This window comes from Nomascus leucogenys, chromosome X (genome assembly GCF_006542625.1).
Source record: "Nomascus leucogenys isolate Asia chromosome X, Asia_NLE_v1, whole genome shotgun sequence".
Lineage (NCBI taxonomy): Eukaryota > Metazoa > Chordata > Mammalia > Primates > Hylobatidae > Nomascus > Nomascus leucogenys.
Window position 1 is genome coordinate 53,072,414 of NC_044406.1, and position 17,848 is coordinate 53,090,261.

Sequence of the window (17,848 nt, forward strand, 5' to 3'; positions counted from 1 at the left end):
AGAAAATGTTCACAATATATTTAGTTGTAAACCAGGCAATAAAATTATATATTGTAAAGCCTAATTAAAAAATACATTGTGTATATGTGTATGCACAGTAAAAATGGGAAATATATTGACAAAAAGTGTCATGTGGTAGACAAAATAATGGTCCCCAAAGATGTCCATGTCCTAACCCACAGAACCAATGAATATATTGCTTTACTTGACAAAAGGAATTTTGCAGATTCGTATTCATAAGTTAATGATCTTGAGATGGGGAGATTACCCTGGGTGGGCCCAATATAACTCTAGAGAATAAGAGAGATGCAGGAGGTTAGAAATGAGAGGAGAAGCTATGAAGACACTGGGTTTGAAGATGGAGAAAGGGGGTCTCAAGCCCAAGGATATAGGCAGCCCTTGAAAGCTGGAATGGACAAGAAATTGGATTCTCCTCTGGAGCCTCCAGAAGGAACACAGCCCTGTACACTCATGTTAGACTTCTGCCCTCCAGAACTGTAAGATAATATATTTGTATTGTTTTAAGCCACTAAATGTGTGGTAATTTGTTAAAGCAGCAATGAGAAAACAATATAGATTCCATGACAAAAAAACAAAAACTATGTGATAAAAAGATATTGTCTAGTAGCCAGCAGCTTGAGTTTAAGTCACCTTGAATTTAGCAACCAGTTCCCACTAACCAATCAAAATTAAGTGGCCAGTCATCCACTTAACCTATATCCCTGACTTCCTCAGGCGATAGGTTTGTTCTTTCCAGTCTGGAAAAATTACATAAACTCTGAGAAAGTATAAAGAGTCTCTTGTAGAATTCCCAACAATCCAGCAATGTACAGAAGTTTAAATTCTAGAACCATACAAAAGTAAAAATAAAAGGAGATTTAAGAATAAAAAAATTAAATCTATGCTATTAATAGCTTTGTGCCCAGTTTTGTTGTCAAAATAATAATCGTCTCTGTAATCAATGTGGTATTTTATGTGTATTTTTTCCTTTGTAAATTGTTTAATGCAGGGAAATCTGAAATGTTAGGCTTGTGATTAAGTTAAATGTTTAGAAGCATTCCATTAAGTTTGCAATCAATGTGTAAATGGTTGAGTAGATTTGTTTCGTTCACTTAATATACATTTGATTTATTGGTTGTATAAGTAGTGTGTGAATATTTAAAGCAATGATAATTTGAACATGCATCAGAATTACCAGGAGGACTTGGTAAAACACAGCCAGCTGCTTCTGATTCAGGAGGTCTGGGTTGAGGCCTGAGAATTTGCATTTCTGAAAAGCTCCCAAGGACTATTTATGCCGTTGACTTGGTGGCTATGCTTTGAGGAACGTTTATTATTTTAAGTTTAAAAAATGCTAAATGTTTGACAAATTCATAAGGTTATGAAATTGGACTGTAAACAAAGGACGAAGAGTGCGGAATATCCCTGTAGGCACAAAAAGCCCCTTGGACATTAAAGCACCTGTGGGCAAAAGGGAGCATGACAAAGCCTGGCAGAAAATGCCACTTTAGTCCCCTTTCAGCCACAGGAGCTTCAAGTAAGGTGGAATCCAATGATATGGGGGTTGAGAGGGAGCAGCTCCTAGGTTGCTTTCACATTGGACTCACTTAGGGGAACAAAGATATTAAAGACACTTAACTAGACAGTTCATATTATTTTGTGAATGACATTGGTATCTACTTCATGCTTAAAATTGCTAGAAATCACCATTTTAATTCTTCCAGGCTACTAAAGATCTTTAAAAAAAAAAAAAAAAACCTTTTCACTGCAAACAATGACAACCCTGTAACTAGAGCTGGACTACAAGCACATTAATAGTAATCCGGGATTTATAGAGCTCTCTATCAATCTAAAACCCCAGCTTTAAACATTGTTAAGAGCTTTATTATACATGCTACAAATGAAAAGTTGATAAGTTAAAAAATTCTGTCTGGTTCTGTAATGACTTTTCATTTTGGCCTCTTTTCATTTCTATTAATATATATATATAATGTATATATTAATAGAAATGAAAAGAGGCATTCTTACAGCTCTGCAGACAATCTTTGGCATTAGCCAACAATGGTAGCAAATCCAAATTACTCAGATTTAAAGTTTCCCACATATACCAGCTTGCCCTGGAAGTTTAATGGCCAATATTAGGATTTTTCAAAAATGATTAACAAGTTAATACATGTGTTCGATCTATTTTGTCTAAATATTTAAAATGCCTAGTTTCATTCATCATCCCTTTTCCTACTGTTTAGAAAAAGGAAAGGCACGGCATGAAACTTTAAATGGAAAGATGGTTCCAGAGATAAAATGTTAACATCCATTATTTCTGGATGATGGTGGTATCAGTGGCTCTATTTTTTTAATCTTCTTTAGTATATTCTATCAAAAGGAATATTATTTTAATAATCAGACAAAATATCATTCAAGAAAGGAAATTTCTCCCAAGTGTGACTTTGAAAGTAATTGAAAATGCCCCAAGTCTTCTTAGAGCAATGGCTAATTCTTGGTCTTAATAAAGAAATGTACAAGATGAGCCTGGAACATCTTGTCACACTACAAAGCAACAGAGTTATCGAAGACTGATGGAGTTAGGTCAAAATGACCCAACTTGAACAAAGATGACATTGACCAAATATGGGACAATTTGATAATTAATAAGAATAAAAATTATAATAAATTGAAACCTTCAAATGTATTAGCATCCAATGAGTTTATAACGATACTAATAAAATGGGAGAGCAATGAGAAGAATCATAGCAAGACCAATTCTAACTCAATTTCAAAGATAATTCTCAATCAGGTTGTGTAAACTTTTGATGAGAACAGTCAGACTACACAGATATCAGACAAAATAGCTGAGTATGTAAAGAGTGCCTTAGTACTGGGTACTTTTTTTTATAGTTTAAGTTTTAGGGTACATGTGCACAACGTGCAGGTTAGTTACATATGTATACATGTGTCATGTTGGTGTGCTGCACCCATCAACTCGTCATTTAACATTAGGTATATCTCCTAATGCTATCCCTTCCCGCTTCCCCCACCCCACAACAGGCCCCAGTGTGTGATGTTCCCCTTCCTGTGTCCATGTGTTCTCATTGTTCAATTCCCACTTATGAGTGAGAACATGCGGTGTTTGGTTTTTTGTCCTTGCGATAGTTTGCTGAGAATGATGGGATGATTTATGCAGGGCTCAATGACCATTTTGAGAGAGTGATGGTCACTCTCTCCATGAAAAGGATGGTGGCTATAAATAAATCCTTTCCAACCCTTAGTTTCTGTTGTTGTTTGGTGTTTTTTCCTTTGGTATAAGATTGAAACTTATTTAGGAATTAACGAAAACACCCTGAAGGCTGAAACAAAACAAAGCAAAATGAAACAAAAAAAGACAATAAACAAAGCCTCTCATGACCCCAGGAAAAGCTGTGCAGAGTTAGTGTGATTGGGTGAACAAATACTAAAAAATAAAAAACAAGTAGTGTGCTGGGCCAGATCAAACATGGATGTTGATGAGCAAACATGGATGTTGATGAGATGGACAATCATACAGCAATCCTGGTGCTCTTAAAAGGAGTTGAGTTGTTCCTAAAGTATTGGAACATGGTGAAAGCGTCTCAAAAGCCAAAGGCAAACAGAGGTTGTATTCTCATAGGGTCCTGTTATCCATTTTCTCTTTTGTCTCCATCCTGCCTTGTTTGAATCAGACTGCATGCCCTCTAAACTCCAGTTTCTTTCACTGACAACTCTTACCAGTTGAACAGCTGACTGGGAGATAGAGGGAGGCTGTTTTGGTTGTGCATATTACATCCTTAAGAACCCTGTAATCACTTAAAAATGGATGTTTCTGATTTTATTTTTTGTCAAATTGGGCCAAGTCCCAAAAGGAGACTTAAGCAGACTTAATCTCTATCCCCAATGTAAATTGGTTATGAGATAAACCCTCTGAGTCTCCCTCTAGGAAACAGAATATTCTAGCCCTCTGACATCTCTACCCAGATGATTTTAGTTATATCAACATAAGAATGATGAGGAAATAAGATAGATAATACTCTCAGCAAACCTAGATGGGTTCTTGTCAAATGAGCTGGTGTTGGTAGAAGCCAGAGATGTTGAATAAAATTGCCGTATTCAATTTATTAATGAAGGATCTATAATGGCCAGGTTGTTTTGATTTAAATGTTAGATCCCAAGTTTGAAGACCTTAGAGAAAAATGAATGGGGTATAATGGCATTTAGAATAACTTCTTCAAAATGTGCTAATGGAAGTTCAGTTGGTCAGTGTAAGCTGTTTAGGAAAACCACAGAGATAGCCAAAATTGAGCCAGTGCTTGTCTCGAGATTGGGTTAGATCGTAACTTGATTCAACCAACATTACTTGAATTTCTTCTGTGCGCGTGTTCTTTACAAACACGATCTCATTTACCCTCATATAATGCATTAAGATAAGCATAAGTATCTCCATTTTGCAACTGAGGAAACTGAGATTCAGAAGCATCTGGCCCAAACCATAAGCGCTAGCGTGTGGTAGAGCTGTGAATTGAACCAAATTGTGACTCTGCTTTGAAGCCCCTGTCCTTGATGCTCCGGCACACTGCCTCTAAGAGAATATATCATTGTTCATGCTGTGAGAGACTGGCTTTTGTCACCATTTTTCCCAATAACATAGAATTTTCATACCTGCTGGGTTCTTGGTGTTCTCTGTAAAGATTCATGGAAGTATCATATTTCCCATTAGGTACCAATTTATTACTACCTCATGAGATATATATTTCCCATTAGGTACCAATATTTTAAAACATTTTACCAAAAATTGTAAAACATTTAACATTTTTAGTCTGGACATAATTGGTATAAATACCTGAATAACAGTATTCTAGCTTTTTTTTTTTTTAGAAATATTCCTATTAATAGGACAATGGTTCACTCCTCTTGAGGACTGGGCCTCATCCACAAATCCCTCTATAACTTTCATTATTTGAGAATAGCAATGATTGGAAACCCCTTTTATGGTGTCATAGGGACATGTGGATATGTGGTTGTACTGGGTTGAATGGTGTTTCCCCAAAATTCATGTCTACCTAGAAACTCAAAGTGTGAGCTTTTTCAGAAGGAGGATATTTGCAGATGTAATTAGTTAAGATGAAGTCATATGGAGTAGGGTAGGTCCTAAATTCAATGACAGATATTCTTATAAGAAGAGGAGAGGATACACAGAGAAGCCCAGGCAAAGATGGAGGCAGAGTTTGGGGTGATGCCAAGGAATGCCGAGGATGACTGAGAGCCACCGGAAAGGGAATTGTGGTCCTGTGGAAACACTGATTTTGGACTTCTAGCCTCCAGAACTGTGGGAAAATAAATTTCTGTTGTTCTAAGCCACATGTTTGTAGTAATTTGTTGTGGCAGCCCTAGGAAACTAATATAGTGGTCTACATTCATTTTCTTTTCTACTGGTTTTACAAATTAGCTGAACACATTTTAGCAATCACTACCATAAGTAAATTACGTCTATAGGGAAAGAAATTAGAATAGAACAATGTTACATTATTTGGTTTTATATGGAGCCTTTCATACACGTGGTTGCTGAAGCTGCATTACTAAGTACTATATTAGAAGGCAAATGACTGTGAAGCTATTATGCACTTTTCAGTAGTACACTGAGCATTAGGCATGAAAAGCTGTCATTACAGAAGAAACAGAAAGCCTTGAAACTGGAGTGATAATGCCCCACTTGCTGTTGCTAAATTCCATATGATTTAAAACTTCTAAAAAATCAGTGATCTGAGTCATGCAAAGGTGTCACTTCTGGTGTCACATCTAAAAGGACAAGCCCAGAGCAAGAAAAAAAAAAGAATATCCAGTTCATAACCCCAGTAGAGCACCTGGTAACTGACAAAATCTGAAAATACCCTCACATCTGAAGTAAACTTAACTGAATATCTATGTGTATGTTTTGTGTTTTCTGATATGTTAGGAGGTGAGAAAGAGTTCCTAAGAGAGACTCTTCAATAAAGGGAAGTGAGCAATAGGACTGATTCTATCCAGGGGAACCTAGGCCTCCAGGGATCCATACTAAAGCAAGAAAACAACTCAAATCTTAAGGCTGTCTTCCCTTGGATATAACATACACTCCCTTACCAGTTACAGTACATCTAGGTAAAAGAAATTGAGCAAAATTCAGAAGAGAGATGAGAGCCTGGATATGCAGAAAAAAGCTAACATAGTGCCTTGAGGTGGCTGTCCTCCAAAGGGCTGCTTACAAGGCTGACCCTTGGCTAGCATCTGGGAACTTGGACTTTAGGAGGGTTCCCACCATTCCCAGAAATGAGAAGGGTGGTCCACTGGGCCCAAACTGTTTGTATATGCACTATGTTTTATGCTGAACACCTGCTTTCCTTCTGGGTGTCTGGAATTTGGGATCATGCTAGGCAGAGGGCACTTTTGTAACCAGTCCCCAATAAAAGCCTTGGGAACTGGTTTGCTGGGGAAATTAAGCACATCCTGTGTGACACCACTGGGAGGGGTCTTGTGGAAACTTGTGCCTAGTCTCCCCTAGACTTTACCTCATGCACCTTTTTTCTTGGCTGATTTTGCTTTGTTTCTTTTGTTGTGATAAATCTTAGCCATGAGTATCACTGTATGCTGATCCTTGTGAGTCCTTCTAATAAATGATCAGACCAGAGTGTGGTGTTAGAGACTCCAACATATCAGCTCCTCCAAAATATCAGTGGACAGCTCCACCTCAGTGCTCCCCTTCAGTCACCTCTAGATTATACAAAATGCAACTCAGACCAAGCTAACGAGATTTCAGCCACAATATTCTGTGTAGTGAATAGGTTTTATTATTGTAACAAGGAAGAAAAGAACAATACATTTTTTTCTCTCCTTAATTGTCAGATCTTCTTTGGGATACTTGTTTATGATGATCTAATTTTTAAAATCTTACTTAACTCTAAATGTAAGACTTTTTTATTGTAATAATACTTCAAATGAGATCTAAAAAGCTTCTGCATAGCAAAAGAAACAATCAACAGAGTGAAAAGGCAACCTATGGAATGGGAGAAAATATTTGCAAACCTGTGTCTCACAAGGGGTTAATGTCCAAAATATAAGGAATGCCTACAATTTAACAGCAAAAAAAAAAGTCGAAATTAAAAAAATAGGCAAAAGACTTGAATAGATATTTCTGAAAAAAAGGGATATGAGTGGCTAAAAGGTATATGAAAATGTGCTCAATATTACTAATAATTAGGGAAATGCAAGTTAAAACCAGAGTGCAATATCACTTCACACCTGTTAGGATGACTATCATCAAAATGACAAAAGATAACAAGTTTTGACAAGGTTGTGGAAAATTGGAATTCTTCCACAGCATTGGTGGTGATGTAAGATGGTGCCACCACTATGAAAAACAGTGTGGAAGTTCCTCGAAAAATTAAACAGTATTATCATATGATTCAGCCCACTTCTGGGTATTCAGCCAAAGTAATTGAAATCAGAAACTCAAAGAGATATTTGTATTATTGTGTTCCTTGCAGCACTATTCACAATAGCCAATATGTGGAAATAACCTAAATATTCATCAACAGATGAATGGATAAAGAAAATGTGGTATATATTTACAATGAAATATCATTCAGCCTTACAAAGAAGGAAATCCCGGCATATGCAATATCACGAATGAACGCGGAGAACATTATGCTAAGTGAGATAAGCCAGTCACAGAAGGACAAATATTGCATGAGTCCACCTATGTGAAGTATTAAAATAGTCAAATACATAAAAGGAGAAAGTAGAATGGTGGTTGCCAGGGGTTGGAGGTGGGGGGCAATGAGCATTGCTGTTCAACAAGTATTTCAGTTATAGAAGATGAATGAATAAGTTACATACATATACACATATATGTATTTTTTTTTGAGATGGAGTCTCACTCTGTCACCCAGGCTGGAGTGCAATGGTGTGATTTCGGCTCACCGCAACCTCCGCCTCTTGGGTTCAAGCGATTCTCCTGCCTCAGCCTCCTGAGTAGCTGGGATTACAGGCACGCATCACCACGCCTGGCTAATTTTTGTATTTTTAGTAGAGACGGGATTTCACCATGTTGGTCAGGCTGGTCTCAAACTCCTGACCTCGTGTTCCGCCCACCTCTGCCTCCCAAGGTGCTGGGATTACAAGCATGAGCCACTGCATTGGCCTTTTTTTTTTTTTTTAACAGAGTCTTGCTCTGTTGCCCAGGCTGGAGTGCAGTGGCACGATCTGGGCTCACTGCAACCTCCGCCTCCTGGGCTCAAGCGATTCTCCTGCCTCAGCCTCCCTAGTAGCTGGGACTACAGGTGTGTGGAATTTTTTTTTAATTTTATTTTTAGTAGAGATGGAGTTTCACCATGTTGGCCAGGCTAGTCTCAAACTCCTGACCTCAGGTGATCTGTCTGCCTCGGCCTCTCCAAGTGCTGGGATTACAGGCGTGAGCCACCACACCCGGCCATAAATAAGTTCTAAAGATCTGCTGTACAATAGATTGGATTTTGAATGTGTATTTAGGATTTTTATTCCTTGTTCTGATTTTATGTTTCCTTTCTTTGGTGGGTGAGACTGAGGACCAATCTGTAAGGTGCTTTTAAAAAAAAAATCAGGTTCAAAATGTGTTTCTTTGAAGATTTTAGAACATTAATGGCTTCCCTTCTGTTCCTGAACACATCCAGCTTGTTGCTGCCTTAGGCTTATGCATCAGCAGTTCTTTCTGTGACACTCTTCCCACAACATTGCGTACCTGGCTCTGTCATTTTACTGAGCTCTTAACTTTCACCTCCTCAGAGAGGCCTTCCCTGACCACCCAATCTAAGGCAGCCCCCACCCCACCAACAAATAACCCTGCTTTAGCTTCATCGTAGCGCTTATTTCAACCTGCTCTTCTATTCATGCTTTATTTATTTGTTTAGCAAAAGCCTCCTTGCTCCAGAATGTAATTTCCACTCCAACAAGAAACTTGTTTGACTTGATCAGCATTTTATTTCATTTATTTCTTTGAGACAGAATCCCGCTCTGTTGCCCAGGCTGGAGTGCAGTGGCACAATCTCAGCTGACTGCAACCTCCGCCTCCCGGGTTCAAGCGATTCTCCTGCCTCAGCCTCCTGAGTAGCTGGGATTACAGGTGCCTGCCACCACGCCTGGCTAATTTTTGTATTTTTAGTAGAGATGGGATTTTGCCATGTTGGCCAGGCTGGTCCTGACCTCCAGTGACCCACTCCACCCCTCCAGCCCCTCGGCTTCCCAAAGTGCTGGGATTACAGACGTGAGCCACCGCACCCAGCCTTGATCAGCATTTTATTCTCAGTGCTAAAACAATGTCTGGAAGAAAAATAAGGCATTCAATAACTATTTCTGAATAAATGAATAATTAGATCATTTGAACAAATAAGTGACACTTTGGAAATTGCATTTAACAGCTTCCAAGAGACTGGCCCGGTTTTCTTTCTTTTTTTTTTTTTCTCCTTTCGGTTGCTACACTCACTATATTCTCCCTCAGGCTCTTCTTTCACCAATGTGCAGGCACTTTTTATTCGACCAGGCCCCCAAAGCAGCTGGACCAGCAATGAAGAAGCAACACCGTCAATCAATGTCAGGCATGCATGATTCTTTTGATTTGAAAGGGCCAGCAATGTCATTTAATCATCCTCCAATCCCTTTGCACCTTAAAATGTTAAACTTCTACGAAAAGCAAAGGAGGTGATTGCTGAGGGTTACAAGGTGCGTATCAGCAAGGTAGATGTCATTAAGATTTGCTTCCTTGCATCTCCTGTTCAATTGCATCTGTAGAAGGCGGTGGATTTATCTTGTCTTCTTCAATTTAGCTTTATTGAATTTCTGAGTCCTAGCATATCTTGTTTGTCAGATATTTTGGCAGATTAAGCAGTAATGAGGTACATAGAAGAAAGTCAGATTTCCACAATAGCTACTCTACTCCTTTTTCTGACATCCCCCATCTCCCATCCCAGCCTCTTCTGATATTGTACTATCCTCGTTCTCTTTGTACCCTGAGGATTTCCTCCTCCCTCTCCTTAATTGCACCTGTTCTCATGGCACAGCCTTCTGCAATTCTCCCACATTGAGACCATGGAGCTAATTTTTACCACCGAGCTTATATTTATATTTCTTCAGCTCTCAACTTCACTCAAGGTGTTTATCTCCAATGGCTTGTGAACATTTGCACTCAGAGGTTCAAACTTTAATGCAATATGTTCAGTACCTAATCTGTTACTTTCTCCACAAAGCAGAAACTCCTTTCATTTTCCTGCTTCTGTCTTTTCCCTTCATTGATTGTGCTTGGTATACTTTCATTGTAATAAATCATAACTATGTGTATGACTATATGCTGAGTCCTGTGAGCCCTCCTAGTGAATCATCAAACCTCTGGGTTGTCATGGGGACCTCTTGACATGGAAGTCAATGTTTTCTTTTCTTTTTTTTTTTTTTTTGTCTTTTCTTTTCTTTTCTTTTGAGATGGAGTTTTGCTCTTCTTGCCCAGGCTGGAGTGCAATGGCGCTATCTCAGCTCACTACAACCTCTGCCTCCCGAGTTTAAGCGATTCTCCTGCCTCAGCCTCCTGAGTAGCTGGGATTACAGGCATGCACCACCACACCCGGCTAATTTTTGTATTTTTAGTAGAGACGGGATTTCTCCATGTTGGTCAGGCTGGTCTCGAACTCCCAAACTCAGGTGATCCACCCGCCTCGGCCTCCCAAAGTGCTGGGATTATAGGCATGAGCCACCGCGCCTGGCCCAATATTTTCTATAACTTGTTTCGCTGCCCCTCTCGTGGGCTGAATAGAAGCAGCATTATGGGGTAATCAAAACAACGCGGCCTTAGAAAATAAAGACAGCTTGATTTAAACCCTGACTTAGTCAGCTTCTAAGCTCCATTAACTTCTCTGAGCCATGCTTTCCTCATCTATAAAACCAGGCCAATAATACTTACTTTGCAAGATTTTTTAAAAGATTTAGAGATAATAGCACAAGAGGTCCACGGCAGACAATCTTTAAGGAGTAGCTATTATTTTCAGTGTTTTGGATAAGATAAAATGGTCAAAATGAATTATATGGACTCCATTTCATGGACCCATGTATTCATGTAGCAATGGAGCTATAATAATTAAACGGACTCAAAATGTCCCAATCATTTTGGAACTTGTAACCAAAAAAAATCTGTAAGCAGACTGTTTTGCTCAGGATCTATGTAGAGCTCCTCTAACTAAGGACTTGCAGTGAGAATTGTGTGGAGAGCAAGCCCGGAAAAGAGCACATTTATACCCATCCTCAATTTTCAGCCCATGCTTGGCTGTTTGTCTCTTGCTCTTGGGATCCTGCCCGCTGCACTAATTTCTGGATCCTGACCTCTTTCTGACTGCCAACCTGCACTGCTCAACTCCTTTTCTGGATGCTCAGCTGTTCCTCCCACTGAACCCTCTTCCAACCGGTGCTTTACATATGACTCATTCACCATCTTTCACCTGGTCCTATATAGAGGATCCCCACTGAAACTTTGCTTGGATATGTCTCTGGCTTCAGCCCTTGATCAGCTTGTAATATTTGCTTTTGAATAAAGTATATTTCACTTTAGTGGAAGCAGAATTATTAGACAAATATAATCCCAGTCAGTGGCAGATTATCTGAAAGAAAAAATTTATGTTCCTTGATTCCTTTTGTCCCTAGAATCCAGAGGCTAATCACACTTCTTAATAGTTTCATTGTCCCATCTGAAATAATACAACTAAAAGGTTTAAAGATGAGTTATTTGAAATCTCTTCAGCAAGTCAAATGAGGTGAATTCTTTAGTATATACTAGGGTGGTTGCCATAAAAAGCAGACGGTATCTGCAAGAAATAACTTTATGGCGTATCATTTTCAGGAAAAGAATCATTAGTCTTCTCTTTTGAGGGCAAAACTTTTAACAAAGACATTTGCTCTGGATTTTTTAGCCAGACGTGATGTAGTGGTATGAGCATTGCATGAGGAGTCAGGAGGCCTATGCTTCAGTTTCATTATAATATAGTGGGGAAGAGCCTTTCCCCATCTCTCCCTTCATCTAGATGGGAGTGAGCTACTAGTACTTCATAATGAAATATAAGTGGAATTGTTTGCACTGCTTCCCCGCTAAGGTGGCTTTGAAACAAGTATGTCTTCTCCATGCTCTATTCTCCTTGGTTCTGGCTGGATGTTAACACCCAAACTGACCTTGGAGGTCACATGTTGAAGATGGTAGAATCACTCTCAGCCAGTGTCCCTGAATAACCCACATAAATTAATAACCTGTTCTTCCCTTTTACCAATCAGGAACATCTGCACTATGTTAACATATTGACATTTGAGATTTTGTGTTACAGCAGCTAGTCTGTGCCTAATTAAGTTGTTTCACTTCTTTATGACAATCTGTTTGGGTTGTTGTAAGGATTAAACAAGTTAGAAAAATACCTGGCACATAATAAATGCTCAATAAATGCTATTAATAGTTATTAATATTATTACCTAGTCTGATAGTAACTAGTTATGGGTCACTGAACGTCAGTTTCCCTGGACCTTCATTTCCTCCTCAACTGTTAAATCTAAGAGTCATACTTGATGAACTCAAAATTTCCGTAAGTTTGAAATTTTATGATCAGAAGCTTCTTCAAAAAATTGCCAAGAAAAATTATTTCAACAGATGGAAAGTGGCCATAGGATGAGGGAGAGGCATTCAGAATATCAGGGAAAGAGGGAAAATGGAGAGCAGAACAATTAGAGGGAAAACCATTATTTTAAGAGAATTAAGTTTTATTTTTGAAATTTATCCATCAGATTCTGAAATCAGCTTTGGAGAGAAGAAAATATTTACAAACCGGGCCGTGTCCGTGAGACTTTCATTCACACCCAAATGAATATCTTGTGTGGTAAGAAAACAAGGATGTCCTCCCAGAAGTGCAAAGCCTACAATAAAAAAAAAAGAAAAAAATCATTTTGAAAAAACAACTAAAGTGGAAAACAAAATTACAAAGAATTGGCATCATCTCAACTGAAAAGTCAAAATCTTTAAAGCTCTCCAACTTCTCTGATAGAGAATTCCCATGCAAAGCAAAATGAGGAATTGAGGGAAGTAGATAAAATTTTGTGCTCAAGTACTTAACTCTCCTTCACATGTGTGCCCATTTCTCCACCCTCTTATTCAAGACCTGGCAATAACGAGGCATCATTCCCTCTTTGGGGCTATGCCTGGTTTTGGTTCTCTAAAATATATAAAGCTGGCTGTGTGCAGTGGCTTATACCTATAATCCCAGCACTTTGGGAGGCTGAGGCAGGTGGATCTTCTGAGGTCAGAAGTTCAAGACCAGCCTGGCCAACATGGCAAAACCCTGTCTCTACTAAAAATACAAAAATTAGCCGGACGTGGTGGCAGGCGCCTGTAATCCCAGCTAGTCAGGAGGCTGAGGCAGGAGAATCGCTTGAACCTGGGAGGTGGGGGCTGTAGTGAGCCGAGATCATGCCACTGCACTCCAGCCTGAGCAACAGAGCAAGACTCGGTCTGAAAAAAATAAAAAAATAAAATAAAATATATGACGCTGTCTTGATTGGAAGATAAGGAAAACAGTAAAGTGGCCCTTTGACTTTTTTTCACTCTTAGTGACTTGAAACCACGATCTCAATGCTTACTTTCTTTTATTTTCAAGCCTTTCATTTTTATTTATTTATTTTTTGACACAGTCTTCCCCTGTCACCCAGGCTGGAGCCCTTCCATCACACATTCTGGGGAAAATTATGGGAGATGGTGACATCCAATCAGAACTTTACTATCTCATTTGGGACTGGTTTAATGCTCAGAATTTCTCCCACACATAAAGGCAAATACACATAATTGCAAGGTAAAGATTTGTCCAAGGAATTTTACAAACATTACTTTTCCCCTCCTTATTATGATGTGCCTGATTTATCTTTTGGGAAATAAGCAACAGTCACAATTTGCTAATCCCTTCTGTTTCCCATAAACAGGGAAGAAATCATTAATTGCACGGTGAATTGGGGAATGAGGAGTTTCAGATCCACAAAGGAGAATTTGACTCAAAATCTCACGAAACATCCCACTGAGGTCTTAACTCAGTTTGAATATGGACTGATATTAAATGATATTAAGGAATCATTATTTTTGTTCAGTGTGATCATGACATCATAGCCATATAGGACAATATCCTTATTTTTTTGAGATACAAACTGATGTATTTTGGGGTAAAATATCATTATAGCTTTAATTTACTTTAGTTCAACAACCAAAACAAATAGATGAAGAAGGCAACATATTAACAATTGTTAGACTGATGTAAAGGGTATTGGTATGCTCATTATGCTAATCTTTTTACTTTTCTGTTTATTTGAAAGTTTCATTATAAAAAATAAAAATCAGAGGCAGGTGGATCACGAGGTCAGGAGATTGAGACCATCCTGGCTAACATGGTGAAACCCCGTCTCTACTAAAAATACAAAAAATTAGCCAGGCGTGGCGGTGGGCACCTGTAGTCCCAGCTACTCCGGAAGCTGAGGCAGGAGGATGTCATGAACCCGGGAGGTGGAGCTTGCAGTGAGCCAAGATCGTGCCACTGCACTCCAGCCTGGGCGACAGAGCAAGACTCCATCTCAAAAAAGAAAAAAAAAAATTAAAAATCAAACCCACACAAAGCAATGGTCCTCATTTATGTTACTGTATATAAAATTAAATAATTATAGTCTACCTATTTTATACTCAAAAGTGTTCCCTTAAATATGCCTAGACCACATGATCTTTAACTAGAGACCACCATGTTATGACCCTAGCAATGACTCTTCACAGAGTATAATCATATGATGGCACATTATTAACATTCTTTCATTGAATCCCTTAGTCTGACAAAGTGTACAGTAGATATTACAAGAATTTTATCGAAAAGGGTTCTGGGAGGCAGAGTCTAAAAAATTGTGCAAGATTGTTTTTAAGTCTCCACAGCCCTAGGCCTTGCCATAGGGAAGCCAGCTATTGGGTCAGCTCAAAGTGTGATCTACAGAGACAGAATGACATAGTGGGACTGGACTCAGTCTTCTTCATCTGAAAAATAAGACAGTTTGCCTAGAGTTGTAAGATCCCTTGCAGATCTTATGTGCTAGGTGCCAGGTAGGATCAAAGAATGTGAAATGCCCAAACAGTCCTACTTGCTATGGGACCTGTAATGAACATTCTGACCCCATTTCTGATGTTTGACTGTCCACCTCTCCCTGCCTGACCCTTCAGCCCTACATCTGGGCAAGCTGATAAGAAAGTTCAGGTGCTCCCTCCTTTGGCACTAGCAGGAGGTTCAAAGTGCACAAGCCCTACCCTGCACATGGGAAACCTCATCCCAGCCCCATCACCAAATCACACTAGAACTCCATATCGTTTCTCTGCTCTCTGAGGCTACTTTTGGACCTGCTTGGGAACCAGACCTACCATCCCCAGAAAACCACATGATGTGAGTAATAAACTTTTTCATATCTTCCCGGTGCATGTGAGATATTCTCACTGTCAGCAATCAAACCAAATTTTAAGGAATTTGGTGGCCTTAATTCCTTAAAATTTGGTGGATGGCGCATCTCATGTCTGTGGAGTAACTACACACCACAACAAGTCCTGGCCTCACTGTATGATTCTGAAATTTATTCATTCATTCTGAAAATATGTGCCTGGTGCTATTCTAGGCACTGAAGAAAGCATTGTAAACAAAATACAAGTCTTTGACTACTTATTAGCTGTAATAATAATTGCTTTATATATCTGGGTGCTCTAGCATTGGGTTCATATATATTTATTGTTGTTATATTCTCTTGCTGAATTGGCCCTTTATAATTACATAATGGCCTTGTCTTTTTTTTTCCAGTTTTTGTCTTTCAAATGGAGAGAGACAGAGTATAAACTGAATGAGTAAATTAAATATATTGTATGTTAGATACTGATAAGTGCCATAAGAAATACAGAGCAGGGAAGGAGAATAGGAAATTCACAGGACCCGAGTTGCAATTTTAAGTAGTATGGTCAAAGAAGCCACACTGATTGTGGGACATTTGAGTAAAGACCTGAGGAAGACGGATGGGTGAACCATAGAGAACATACAAGATAGTGGGAAGAGCATGTGCAAAATGCCTGTGTAAAGGTCATGATTGGTGGGTTCAAGAGACAACAAGAGGCCGGGCGCGGTGGCTCATGCCTGTAATCCTAGCACTTTGGGAGGCCGAGGTGGGCGGATCACCTGAGGTCAGGATTTTGTGACCAGTCTGGCCAACATGGGGAAACCCCATCTCTACTAAAAATACAAAAATTAGCTGGGCATGGTGGCGGGCGCCTGTAATCCCAGCTACTCGGGAGGCCGAGGCAGGAGAATCACTTGAACTCGGGAGGTGGAGGTTGCAGTGAGCCAAGCTGCACCACTGCACTGCAGCCAGGGCGACAGAGTGAGGCTTCGTCTAAAAAAAAGAGAGAGAGAGAGACAGACAACAAGAAGGTAGTGTGGACGGTGCAGAGGTGAGGCTGCAGAAGGAAGCTGGGGAGAAGGCAACAACTTTGACTTTTCTCTGGATAAAATGGGAAGACTTTTAAGGCTTGGAGCAGAGGAGGGACATGATTTGACTTACATTTTAATTGGACATCTGTAGCAGGGCAAAAGCAGGGAGACAAGTCAGGAGACTGTTGCGAAAATCTGGGTAAGAGTTGATAGTCTGGAACAAGGTGGTAGCAGCTAACGTGGTGAGAAAATGGTTGGCTTCTTCGTATGTTTTGAAAGTGTATCTTTTCAAAAAACCAACTTTTTATTTCATTGATCTTTTACATTTTTTTAGTCTCTGTTTCGTGTATTTCTGTTCTGATCTGTATTATTTCTTTTCTTCTACAAATTTTGGGTTTGGTTTGCTCTTGCTTTTCCAGTTCTTTAAGATGCATCATTAGGTTGTTTATTTGAAGTTTTTCTATTTTTTTGATGTAGGCATTTATTGATGTACACGTCCCTCTTAGTACTGCTTTTGCTGTGTCCCACAAGTTTTAATATGCTGTGCTTCCATTTTCATTTGTTTCAAGAACTATTTACATTTTCTTCTTAATTTTGTCAATGACTTAATGGTCATTCAGGAGCATATTTTTAAATTTCCATGCGTTTATATTTTTTCCAAAATTCTTCTTGTTATTGATTTCTAGTTTTATTCCATTGTGGTCAGAAAATATATTTAATATAATTTAAGTATTTTTTAATTTGGGGTATTTGTTTTGTATCCTTGATAATGTTCCATGTGCTAAGGAAAAGAATGTGTACTCTGTACCTGTTGGGTGAAATGTTCTGTAAATATCTATTATGTCCACTTGGCCTACAGTGCAGATTAAGTCTAATGTTTCTTTGTTGATTTTCAGTCTGGATTATTTGTCCAATGCTGAAGATGGAGCGTTGAAGTCCTCAGCTATTATTGTATTAGGCTCTATCTAACATTTTAGCTCTAGTAATACTTGCTTTATATATCTGGGTGCTCTAGCATTGGGTCCATATATATTTATTGTTGTTATATTCTCTTGCTGAATTGGCCCCTTTATCATTATATAATGGCCTTGTCTTTTTTTTCCAGTTTTTGTCTTGAAATCTATTTTACCTGATGTAAGTATAGCTACTCCTGCTCTTTTGTAGTTTCCATTTGCATGAAATATCTTTTGCCATCCCTTCATTATCAGTGTATGTATGTCTTTAGAGGTGAAGTGAGCTTCTCAACTGTTCACCTTGCTTCCTACCTCACTGAAAAATTTACAGCAATAAGAGGAGAACTTCCAGACTCTACTCCATTTCCTGACTAGTCAGCA

The 17,848-nt window shown here is 39.0% G+C and overlaps 1 protein-coding gene across 1 annotated transcript in view; it reads right to left on the bottom strand.

Annotated features, from left to right (window-relative positions):
* The window catches only part of OTC (ornithine carbamoyltransferase), a 68,993-nt gene that overhangs the window by 27,164 nt on the left and 23,981 nt on the right, over positions 1-17,848 (bottom strand). The window contains exon 4 of the mRNA XM_003270993.4: positions 12,861-12,948. Coding sequence (XP_003271041.1) covers positions 12,861-12,948 — 88 coding nt within the window. The remainder of the gene's footprint in view (positions 1-12,860; positions 12,949-17,848) is intronic.